The 13,475-nt window shown below is 39.8% G+C and overlaps 1 protein-coding gene across 5 annotated transcripts in view; it reads left to right on the forward strand.

Annotated features, from left to right (window-relative positions):
- The window catches only part of rsrc1 (arginine/serine-rich coiled-coil 1), a 162,680-nt gene that overhangs the window by 83,602 nt on the left and 65,603 nt on the right, over window positions 1-13,475 (forward strand). For all 5 annotated transcript variants that reach the window (XM_058080729.1, XM_058080728.1, XM_058080730.1 and 2 more), the window contains one exon: window positions 11,030-11,081. In XM_058080729.1, coding sequence (XP_057936712.1) covers window positions 11,030-11,081 — 52 coding nt within the window. The remainder of the gene's footprint in view (window positions 1-11,029; window positions 11,082-13,475) is intronic.

A 13,475-nucleotide genomic window follows, 5' to 3' on the forward strand; every position in this document is an offset into this window, starting at 1 on the left:
TAATGACTATTTTTGTAAAGCCCACATTTTTGACACAGCTTTTGTGTTGGCGTGCATCCCGTAGCGTGGCGCGTACGCGGCTACGTCTGCGGCTACGTCTGCGGCTACGTCTGGCTTATTTCTCATCAAACGTATGAAAGGTCTGCGCTACGGCGGCAGCATCTTCGTCATCATCGCTTCCAGCCGTTGGATTTTATACACTGGAGTATATTTTTAACATTACACTGCATTTTAACATTATACACAACCGTGCCTTTATCCTCGTATATTTTTGTGTAAAACATCTCGGGGAATTGAACACCCCCCCCCTCCTCTCTCCGCCACCACCACTGCGCAGTGTGTTTATGCTTATGGTGAGATTGCACCCCCGGCAGTCAGCATGCCCCGTGGGGACGAGCTCAGGGCTCTTGATTGCGACTCGGGAAGCGAGAACGGTAAATAATGATGCGCGTTTCACGCCCCCCCCCCCCCTCCCCCCGCCCCCCCCCACCCCCCGAGGAAGAGTTGCAGAAGTGTTCAAAATGTTGTTCCCCCTCAGTCATTCACATAAACATCCCCGTAGACTTCCACGCGGCGTTTATGACTGCCTGTTGATGTACTGCTGCGGAGATGGGCGCGTCAACTTATCCAAGCTGGAGACATATTATTCCTTTAGATGCCGGCCTTCCGTCTGATTGGATAAAACATCACTCTCTTTTATTTGGGGCTTGCTTGGGATACAATCACTTTCTAATAGGGAGTGTTGTTTTTATAGCATTCGGGGGATTTGGACTCGGGATGTGCATAATAATGGACTAATCCATCTTCAAGGACCGATTGATTGATTGTGTGAAACTGTTGATTAATGGGAGCCAAAATGGGTGCACTACCTGGCCGCGACCAGAAGAGGCGCTGTTATGTTTGGTTGCTTTTCAACCCGCATTTCTTGGCTCTACTTTTTTTTTTAATCGATGACGATAAAAGCAATTTCTGATGCGTGTATAGTCCGGTAAAATCATTAGACAATTGTTCATTGACTTATGGGCAATTGGTAATTTGGTAATGGTTTAATTTCATTAGAACATGCATCAGATTCCAATTGAGTGCATCCCATAATCAGTTCCCAGTTCCACATGTCCAAAAGGAGTAGGAAGAAGCAAAGCTTATTAAATCCTACCCCTCCATCTGGTACTTTTACAATCACTAACTGTTACATTTGTTCACTTCCTGCTTTCCTAATATAGTTTAAGGCTTTTTTTTGTTTTTATTTTATTTTATTTTTGTCACGTCTGATGTTCATATCACCTCCTACTTCAGTATGGGACAAAAAAAATTACAAAATTAAAAAAAACAACCCTTAAACTGTATGGTAAACTGTATACATTTTTTCACTTCCTGCTTTCCATAATACAGTTTATGGTTATTTTTATTTTTCATATTTTATTTTTTTGAATTTTAAATGAATTATTAAGTTGAACTAGGGATGGGTATCGTTTATCTTAGGGCCATCACAAATAACGTGTTAACAATGTTCACTAATCATGTCAAAATCTTCAACGTAATTATGATAGCATGCTCATCATAGCGACAAAAAAAAATATGGGACAAAAAATTACAACATTTAAAAATTAAAAAAAAAAAAAACCTTAAACTGTATGGTAAACTGTATACATTTGTTCACTTCCTGCTTTCCATAATACAGTTTATTTTTATTTTTATTTTTATTTTTATTTTTATTTTTATTTTTATTTTTATTTTTATTTTTATTTTTATTTTTATTTTTATTTTTATTTTTATTTTTATTTTTATTTTTATTTTTATTTTTATTTTTATTTTTATTTTTATTTAATATATATATTTTTTATTTTTTTCCATTTGCATGCGTGTGTCTCTTCATCATCTTCATCGTCTCTCGCCTCCAAACGTGCATTGGTTCAGGACCTAGACGCTTCCTAGAACAACACGGTTCCATAAAACAACAGCGCTGGAACAGAGTGAGACCTCTTGTCAGTCATCACTCTTGGCCCGCTAGCAAGTCAACTTTGCTCCACATATCCCATCCACACGGACCGGTGTGGACAATCCGAGTCCACTTTGTGGACTGGAGCTACTGTACGCCCGATGGCGTCCCTCGGCGAGTTGAAGAGTTGACGCAGGCTCGTAGCCGGCTTGGCCTCACGACAGACAGCGACAGGCAGCTGCACAGGGAATCAAACCTGGCAACGCAGTGTGAAGGAAGGTTGGGAGAATCAGCGTCACATTCCTGCTCTTTTCATGGAATCCAAAAGATAAAGTGGAAAAGCAGTTTGAGAGAGAAAAGAAAGATAAGTGAGATGAAGACGAGTGGGGGGGGGGGGGGGGGGGGTGATAATCAGCAAACAGATTTCCTTGCCTATTACACTAATGATTTCATCATATTTCATGTGTCGGCAGGGGGTGGGAGGCGCTTTAAGCGGGCGGTAGCGGAATGTGGGAGGGGGGGGGGGTATTCTCTCTCATCTCGTGGCTAAATGATGGAGTCATTTCAGTGACCCCCACCCCCCCTCCCCGCCCCGACTCGGGGCAAGCCCGCTTGTAATTGCATGTCAGAAGCAGGGACACACATGACTTGTTCTTCATCTCGTCATCAGGTTGGTAGGCTTTAAAGGACCCCTCCCGAAAAATAACAACTCCCTAAAAAAGCAAAGATTGCATTCATTTCTAAATGATGATATTACATTATAGACACGACGCTGTCATATAGCAAAAATAATGTTAACCTTTAGATGCACGACTGACTGGACCCGACACTCAAATATCACCCATACTAGAATCAATGCCTTTTTAGGACAATTCTGACATTTTGGTTAGGAATAATCACTTGTATGATATTTAGTATTATATTTAGGTTCATTTATTCCTGACAGCCAACGTTGATAAGAATCTAAGGTTCCTATTGGATTCCATAGAAAACCTTATGGAAGGTTGGGGTAGTAACACAAAAACTACAATTTCTTAAAATGTATAAAAGATAAGTTAAACATGTGAATGGCATGATATCAAAAATATGTTTTTTGAGGAATACCTGGAATATGAAATTATTTAAAAAATGTCATTACAAAGATATTTCAAGAAAACAACCTGACTGGGTCATTTTTGACCCACTTATGGAAGATTTCTTAAAATTTCTTAAAATGTATAAAAGGTAAGTTAAAAATGTGAATGGCATGATATCAAAAATGTGTTTTTTGAGGAATACCTGGAATATGAAATGATTTTAAAAAAAATTTAATTTCAAAGATATTTCAAGAAAACAACCTGACCGGGTCATTTTTGACCCACTTATGGAAGGTTGGGGTAGTAACACAAAAACTAAAATGTCTTAAAATGTATAAAACATAAGTTAAAAATGTGAACGGCATGATATCAAACACATGTTTTTTAGGAATACCTGGAATATGAAATTATTTAAAAATGTCATTACAAAGATATTTCAAGAAAACAACCTGACTGGGTCCTTTTTGACACACTAATGGAAGATTTCTTAAAATTTCTTAAAATGAAACAATTTTTCATTAGGAAGATATTCCAAGAAAACAACCTGACCGGGTCATTTTTGACCCACTTATGGAAGGTTGGGGTAGTAACACAAAAACTACAATTTCTTAAAATGTATAAAACATGTTCACGTTCACAAACGTGAACGGCATGATATCAAAAACATGTTTTTTGAGGAATACCTGGAATATGAAATGATAAAAATATTTGAAGAAAACAACCTAAGTGGGTCATTTTTGACCCACTTATGAAAGATTTCTTGACATTTCTTAAAATGTATTAAAGGTAAGTTAAAAATGTGAACGGCATGATATCAAAAACATGTTTTTTGAGGAATACCTGGAATATGAAATGATACAAATATTTGAAGAAAACAACCTAAGCGGGTCATTTTTGACCCACTTATGGAAGGTTGGGGTAGTAACACAAAAACTACAATTTCTTAAAATGTATAAAAGGTAAGTTAAAAATGTGAACGGCATGATATCAAAAACATGTTTTTTGAGGAATACCTGGAATATGAAATGATACAAATATTTGAAGAAAACAATCTAAGCGGGTCATTTTTGCCCCACTTATGCGTCTAAGAGTTAAGAAGGACTCCCCTACTGTATGTGCTCCATCTTAATGGTACATGGCTGGATGTCAAGGGCATGGAGGAAATTAAATCGGAAAGTGCAGATAGACCAAAGAAGATATTATCTCTGGATGATTGCAGTTTTGATAGGTATTCCCGTGAATTTCATTTTCTCCGGATGGAGAGAAGATGAGTTAGGCTGCAGATTTGCTCATTTTTCTTCCACGTGATTTATGGGAGTTGAGCGTCAAACCCTCCCCCCCCCGCCCCCCCACCGCTTCCCCCTTTTATGGAGAAGGAGTCCATGCACGCCACGCACACGCCACTCCACTCCAAACAAGCGTCTTGTTTGTTGCACTTTACAAGCGACGCCTGTATATTGGTGCTTTTCATGTGGGGGGGGTGGGGGGGGGTTGGTAAGCCGAGCCCGGTATGTTGGAGTTGTGTATGAATCCGCACCCGCCGAGCCCATCATCAGAGGAGGGAACCATTCCAAGCAGCGTCATTACTCAGACTTGTTTACATTCTAAATACGTAATGAAATCTTGTTGGTAATAATGACGGGAATAAAAGTTTGTGAAATTGTAAAAGTGGTGAAGTTTGACAAATGAGCCCCGGCCCGTGAAATAGCATTTGGGGGCAGGAAAGCACGTTATTATGCAGCGCTCCTGCCTGCCCAGACATGAAGATGAACTGCCGGTGGGCTATAAAATGCTGTTAGCCTCGGCCTGAAGTATGGCGCATTGTAAAAGAGCCCCTGATCCCATATTGACAATATATAGAAAGTATAGCCATACGCAACATTATTTTTCATAGAAGATGAGCTCGGAAACAGCAGCCCCCCCCCCATACATCCACTGATAGGCAGCCCCCCCTTTATAAAATATCTAAATAAACATATTGCCATGGAACCCATCTCTGCCCTGATCTTATAGACTTTGATATTAAAAACAGAAATATTGCATTTTCTTGAAGCTCCGTTTTCTTCTGTCCTCTTTTAGCGACGGGTTGAATCGGGAAGATGGCCGCGCTATATTATGCTTCATAATGAGATGAATATTGAGTATCAACGCCGGGGTAGTATATGGGCGCTGTGAACCATCCTTTTCTGCCAATGAGCTTTTGCAATATCGAAGCAATGCTAACGGCGGCGGAGGATTAAGACTGATGTTGCGTCGCCTTTTTTGGATCAAATTAGTTCCTAACCCGCATTCAGCTGTTTTGCTGTACTTTAGGTTTAGTAAAAAAAAAAAAAAATATTGATGTAACCCGTTGCTGAAATCTATATTTCACTCCGCCTGCCAGTTATTAAAGGTTCCCACTTTTGCAACTTCTGACTTTTTAATGGCGTTGTGACAGTAAAAAAAAAAACACGAAAAGCAGGCTTCACTACACATCTTAAATGTAATCATTTGGTTGTTCAACAAATATGCTAACATTTGATGTAGCTGTTAAATGTTAGCAGTGTAGCTCACATAGCGATGCTATTGTTGCTAGCGTTTGTGTCCTCCTGTCCCACTCCTTAATTAGATTCATCCTTAATTAGTACTTGTATGTGATATATGGTGTTTTTTTACATTGTGCAGAGTTACTGTGTATATATATGTACAAAATCAGGGCCAGCAAGGCCTTCTCTGCTGGCCCAAACACTCACCTATGTTTATATGAAACTTCATTCATTCATTTTCTACCGCTTATCCTCACGAGGGGGTGCTGGAGCCTATCCCAGCTGTCTTCCGGCAAGAGGCGGGGTACACCCTGGACTGGTGGCCAGCCAATCCCAGGGCACATATAGACAAACAACCATTCACACTCACATTCATACCTATGGACAATTTGGAGTGGCTAATTATGGGGTCCGGAAACCAGAGTACCCGTAGAAAACCATGCATGCACGGGGAGAACATGTAAACTCCACACAGACATGGTCGAGGGTGGGATTGAACCCTGGTTTCCTAGCTGTGAGGTCTGCACGCTAACCACTCGAGCGCCGTGCAGCCTGAAACGACAGTATGTTAATTTGTTATTCCATAGCCGGCCATGCTAATTTTAGCGCTGCATTGCTTGTGCGTTAGATGTTTTTGTCCAATCATATGAAGTGTTGCCCCTTCCATCACCATGAGTGTGAAGGTCCAGCCTGGTCCAAACGTCCTCCTTAAAAAGCATCTGAAGTTGATCCTCCAGTCCTGTTAATACCAGCATTACCACTCAGGCCCTTTATTCAATTATTCATGCGTGACTCGATGCCCGAGCTCTCGGATGAGCCCCGGATGGAGGAGGAGGATGTCCGGCCTGGCTCGCATCTCGTTGGCTGACGTCACCGCAGCGTTAACGGACACGTTCTGTTGAGTCTAAGTGCGTCCGTCCCATTAGTCCCAAATAAACACCAGCCATTAGCAAAATAAAGAACCCTCGCTCGGGTGGGTAAAAACAACGCTGCACACGTGCATAACGAGGCGGGGCATGCAGGAATCGATCATCTACTTCTAAGCGAGAGCTGATCCAAGGGGCCGCTATGTTATTATTATTAGCATTATTGTTCCGCCTGAGGACCACCAGGCAAAGCAAAGCATGGCGGGTCTCCACATTGGATCAAGAAGCCGAGCATACAGTGGGATGAAGAAGGATCTGAACCTTCTGGAATTGATCACATTTCTGCATGAAATCAACATCAAATGTGATGTCATTTTTGGCAAAATCACACAATGAAAAAAAACTATGTCTGCTTTAACCCTTAGATTCATAAGTGGGGCAAAAATGACCCGGTCAGCTTGTTTTCTTGAAATATCTTTGTAATGAAAAATTATCATTTCATATTCCAGGTATTCCTCAAAAAACATGTTTTTAATATCATGCCATTCACATTTTTAACTTATCTTTTATACATTTTAAGACATTTTAGTTTTTGTGTTACTACCCCAACCTTCCATAAGTGGGTCAAAAATGACCCGGTCAGGTTGTTTTCTTGAAATATCTTCATAATGAAAAAATGTTATCATTTCATATTCCAGTTATTCTGAAAAAACATGTTTTTAATATAATACCATTAAAATTTTTTACTTACCTTTTATACATTTTAAGAAATTGTAGTTTTTGTGTTACTACCCCAACCTTCCATAAGTGGGTGAAAAATGACCCGGTCAGGTTGTTTTCTTGAAATATCTTTGTAATGAAAATTTTTCATCATTTCATATTCCAGGTATTCCTCAAAAAACATGTTTTTGATATCATGCCATTCACATTTTTAACTTACCTTTTATACATTTTAAGAAATTTTAGTTTTTATGTTACTACCCCAACCTTCCATAAGGTTTTCTATGGAATCCAATAGGAACCTTAGATTCTTATCAACGTTGGCTGTCAGGAATAAATGAACCTAAATATAATACTAAATATCATACAAGTGATTATTCCTAACCAAAATGGCCAAATTGTCCTAAAAAGGCATTGATTCTAGTATGGGTGATTTTTGATCCACTTATGGAAGAGTGGAGGGTCCAGTCACTCGTGCATCCAAGGGTTAAGTAAAACCACCCAAACATTTGTAGGTTTTCATATTTTAGTGAGGATAGCATACAACCAATGACAGAAGGGGGAGGAATAAGTAACTGAATGGAGTCTCATTTGGATAATAAGTCCCTCGAACCGACCTGCCTGACACCGTTTGCCATGTCCATAACATTAGGTACACCTATATTATCCGCATAAAGACCAGTGTGTCTTGTATCTTGTCAAACCCTCGGACATTGTGTGAGTTGAATTCCCTTTTCTGCTTCCACGCCAAATGTTATTGAAGTTTTTACGATGGTATCAGTCGGACTCTTTGCATTACGGATAGAAATGTTAGAAGTTCTCACAGCGACACACAGTCCTCGGCACCTCCTGTTTGTGTTCTAATTGAAGGGGGCGCTACTTCAGCCGCCTCTCCTTCGCTCGCTCGCGCTCAGATCTGCCTCTGGGGAGCGCAATTAACGCCTCTTTATTGTTTACTAATGAATAACACACAGAGGAGGTGTGCACGCGCGTGTTAATTACAGAGGAAGAAAATGCCTTCTGAATCATTGGTTGGAATATTTTTCTTATATTATCACTATATGTGTATATGTCTTAAATATGCCACATCTTCATTGCTTATGATGACTTACTTTAAATAAAAAGAGTTTTTTTTATTTATTTTTTTTATGTAGTTTTAGCAATTTAGCGTTGTGTTCCCAAATGAAATCTGGCACAAGTGTAAGTTTACATGAGCACACTTGGCCTTGCAAATGCCTCGAGGCCAGTGTAAGAGAATGCTAATTGAATTACAGATGTGCCCGCTTCTAATGAACTTATATGCGAGGAAGGAATCCAATTATCAAGTTAGTACAACCCAGTGGAAATACACAATATACCCAACCTTTCAACTTTATCACACTGTCTATGTTTTTTTTTTTTTTTTTTTTTGGCCATAAAGCTGCTAGAAACTAAATAAATGAATGCCTATAAGCCAGGAAAAAATAGATAGAATTGTGCCATCAACATCTCCTGGTAAAGATTGTGTGCCTTCCTCTTCCCCGGCATAATAGTGATTGGTAATTTCAGCTGTCAAGCATGGCGCCCATCAATGTGGAGTGTGATCCGCAATGTCACCTGCTATAGCGGATACACACACACACACACACACACACACACACACACACACACACACAGTAAGTATGCCTTAATATGCGTGTAGGATCCAGCACCCTGACATCGCTGCATTAACCCTTAGATCCACGAGTGACTGGACCCTCCACTCTTCCATAAGTGGATCAAAAATCACCCATACTAGAATCAATGCCTTTTTAGGACAATTTGGCCATTTTGGTTAGGAATAATCACTTGTATGATATTTAGTATTATATTTAGACACATACACAATATTATATGAAGATAATACTTGTCGTATTAGCACCTTATGTAAAATCATCTTCCTGAGAGGTGACACTTCTGATATAGTCTGTGTGGTCTACAGTTCATTTATTCCTGACAGACAAAGTTGATAAGAATCAAAGGTTCCTATTGGATTCCATAGAAAATGCATGAGGGTCATTTTTGACCCACTTATGGAAGGTTGGGGTAGTAACACAAAAACTACAATTTCTTAAAATGTATGAAACGTAAGTTAAAAATGTGATATATCAAAAACATGTTTTTTTAGGAATACCTGGAATATGAAATGAAAAAAAAAATTAATTACAAAGATATTTCAAGAAAACAACCTGACCGGGTCATTTTTGACCCACTTATGGAAGGTTGGGGTAGTAACACAAAAACTAAAATTGCTTAAAATGTATAAAAGGTAAGTTAAAAATGCGAATGGTATGATAGCAAAAAACAGTTTTTTAGGAATACTTGGAATATGAAATGATAAAAAAAAATTCCATTACAAAGATATTTCAAGAAAACAACCTGACCGGGTCATTTTTGACCCACTTATGGAAGGTTGGGGTAGTAACACATAAACTACAATTTCTTAAAATGTATTAAAGGTAAGTTAAAAATATGAATGACATGATATCAAAAACATGTTTTTTTAGGAATACCTGGAATTTGAAATGATGGAAAATTTTCATTACGAAGATATTTCAAGAAAACAACCTGACCGGGTCATTTTTGAAGGTTGGGGTAGTAACACAAAAACTAAAATTTCTAAAAATTTATAAAATGTAAGTTAAAAATGTGAATGGCATGATATCAAAAACATGTTTTTTGAGAAATACCTGAAATATGAAATGATAACAATTTTTCATTACAAAGATATTCCAAGAAAACAACCTGACCGGGTCATTTTTGACCCACTTATGGAAGGTTGGGGTAGTAACACAAAAACTAAAATTTCTTAAAATGTATAAAAGATAAGTTAAAAATGTGAATCGCATGATATTAAAAGCATGTTTTTTGAGGAATACCTGGAATATGAAATGATAACAATTTTTCATTACAAAGATATTTGAAGAAAACCTGACCGGGTCATTTTTGACCCACTTATGCATCTAAGGGTTAAAGGGGGTCATTATATTTCCCTGCCATCGTAAAGTGAGGTTTTTACAAATTGACACGTTTACAGTTTGATAAATCATTTTTTTGTTGTTGTTGGGGGGTGCCAGGAGGGAAACAGTGGGAGGGAGGCTGTCAGCGACACCCCGGCCCCGTCGCCTAAATGATGCTCCCGGGCAGCGGTTTCAGATCCCATCCCCATTAGCATTTAATTTCTATCTAATCGTCCACAGTTTCCACTGCTGCTTGGTAACGAGGGTTGCCGTGCGCGACGCCGCGTCGCACCAAAAAGCCTTGGAAGAGCAATCTGATGCATCTTTTTTTTTTTTTAATGGCCCCCCACACGATCCTTGCCATCATTCTTCCTTGACAATTAAGATCCTTAAATCTAATCGCAGAGATATTGGTATTACAGCCTGGCTCAAGGCGGTCTCCCGGTGCAACACACACCGACAGGAAGTAGCGCGTCTCTTCCTGTGTGATCTTTTCAAAATGTGCTCTGTGCCCACTTACCCCGCTCTCTCAAGACTTGTCACCAGCACCTTTTGTTTTCTTGCTATAAATTCCTCTTTATGTTCTCCTCATTGATCCTCCCCGGTGTGTCGGAGAAGCGCCGCTTTCTTTCTTTTTTTATCAAACAGGCGCCGGTGGCGACATGCTGGAAGTTGTCCCCTGGTACCCGGCGAGGACAGTTTAAGCGCAACATTCCCGCTAATGCTTTCAGTTAAAGACGGTCTTGGGTAAAATACGCTGGCGCCAAAGGGGAGCCAGCGGCTTTCCGAGTAGATTATACGGATAAAAGTTGCGTCGGCTTGGGGCTCGTCTGTGACACGTCTCGGTTATTCTTTGGCCGTTTGTTCCTGGCCGTAAATATCAAGTCAATAACTTGAATTACTGTTGTGTTGATGTCTCCGACAGACGCCGGCAGAGCAGGCTAAAGTTCGAATGCAGATGGTCCTCCAGGCTGCAGGTAAGGACATTTGTTATACTTTATAAGAATGTTATAACAATAAAAGGTAGAGATGCACGATATTGGCTTTCTAACCGATATCTAAAATACTCATATTTATTTTATTTTGTTTCCACAAAATAGTCCTTAAAAGTCATTACGTGTCAACGGCAAGGATGCAATTTGGAAAATTGCACATCTATATGTGGCACAAACATCTGTATAAGAAATAAGTAAAGTGCAATGTGTCAAACTCTAGATGTTTACCGTATTTTCTGGAATATAAGTCGCACTTTTTTCATAGGTTGGCTGTTCCAGCCACTTATACATTCATGTTTATTTTTTGTGTAGCTGAATTAGCATTGTGTTAGCATATCTTACACCTATTCAGCCTGTTCTCTATTCTTTTATTGTTACAACTTGCCTTCCAAGAGGACCTAATGTCTAATGTTTTGGTCAAGTAGTTTGGAAAATAAATTACCCGCAAAAAATGCCACTTATACTCCAGTGCGACTTATGTTTTTTTCTACCTAATTATGAATATTTGGCATTGTGTGACTGATACTCCGCAGTGACTTATGTATGTTTTTTTTACCTGATTATGCATTTTTGGCCTTGTGCGACTTATACTCCGCAGCAACTTATGTATGTTTTTTTTCTACCTGATTATGCATTTTTGGCCTTGTGCGACTTATACTCCGCAGCAACTTATGTATGTTTTTTTTCTACCTGATTATGCATTTTTGGCCTTGTGCGACTTATACTCCGCAGCAACTTATGTATGTTTTTTTTCTACCTGATTATGCATTTTTGGCCTTGTGCGACTTATACTCCGCAGCAACTTATGTATGTTTTTTTTCTACCTGATTATGCATTTTTAGCCTTGTGCGACTTATGTATGTTTTTTCTACCTGATTATGCATTTTTGGCCTTGTGCAACTTATACTCCAGTGCGACTTATGTATGTTTTTTCTACCTGATTATGCATTTTTGGCCTTGTGCGACTTATACTCCAGTGCGACTTAGGTATGTTTTTTTCTACTGTATTATGCATTTTTGGCCTTGTGCGACTTATACTTCGCAGTGACTTACGTATGTTTTTTTCGACCTGATTATGCATTTTTGGCCTTGACTTATACTCCAGTGCGACTTATGTATGTTTTTTTTCTACCTGATTATGCATTTTTGGCATTGTGTGACTCATACTCCGGAGCGACTTATAGTCCAGGTTTTCTAGGTTTTTTCTAAGTTTGCTTTATTATTGAGCTGCAAGGACTGATTCTTCCAGATGTGTCATATTAGATTATTTTATTTCAAAAATAGAAACCAGTGTCGAAATGAACAGATTTTTTGGTCAATATCAAGACGATAATATGATCAAACAACATGGAGACAGTTTGAGCACCAAATGTGAGAAAAACCTGGCATCACGCTCTATACTCTTATTACTATACTCGTATTATACTCGACACGTTTAAGAGCGTCCGCTGACTCAGAGATGATATCATTTAGTGAAGGTTTGGAAAACTGGGATTCAAGCTTCTGCATTCCCTTTGTTAGAATAAATGCATCCCGGTCCCAATAAGACCCTCACCACACACGGAGTGGAGTGGAGTGTTCCTGGGTCCATATTCGTTTCAAACACACCATCCTGGACATAACTCCTAGATGTCGCCCGGAACGCCACCACGTGTGAGTTGCGAGCCGCGCGTGACAGGCGGGGGGGGATTGACTGCGTGGAAAGATGTCTTCATGTTTACAGTCACGTACCCACACGCTCCGCCTAGTACTGCTCTCATTTCACCACAGGAAATATATGAAACAAGTGGGCGTCCATACATCACCCCCCCCCCCCCCCCCATACACATACTGTATGTACTGAGCAGACGGGGTCTTTGGCCTCATTGGAGGTTGCTCAGCAGCAGCTGCTTGCCGTCTCCACTTTTGGGGCTTTGGACCATCTGACCCGTCCATCATCATCTTTTCATTTCACGCTACACAATCTTACACGCGTGTAGCGGACCATGTTCTTCAGCAAGCGTGGAGGTTCGAACACTCGGTCACAACAGTCTTGTCGTCCTGGTGTTGAGGCAGCTGCTCCGTCTGCAGCGACTTGGCTACGGACCACAGAGTCGCGAGTTTGAGGCTGGAAGCCGATGACCGCCGTGGTGCCTCTGAGCTAGGCCAAATAACGCTAATCCACTATTGGTAATGGTAATGGTAATGGTAACTGTAATGGTAATGGTTTTATTTCATTAGAACATGCATCAGATTCCAATTGAGTGCATCCCATAATCAGTTCCCAGTTCCACATGTCCAAAAGGAGTAGGAAGAAGCAAAGCTTATTAAATCCTACCCCTCCATCTGGTACTTTTACAATCACTAACTCTTACATTTGTTCACTTCCTGCTTTCA

The sequence above is a fragment of the Doryrhamphus excisus genome, chromosome 8 (genome assembly GCF_030265055.1).
Source record: "Doryrhamphus excisus isolate RoL2022-K1 chromosome 8, RoL_Dexc_1.0, whole genome shotgun sequence".
NCBI classification, from domain to species: domain Eukaryota; kingdom Metazoa; phylum Chordata; class Actinopteri; order Syngnathiformes; family Syngnathidae; genus Doryrhamphus; species Doryrhamphus excisus.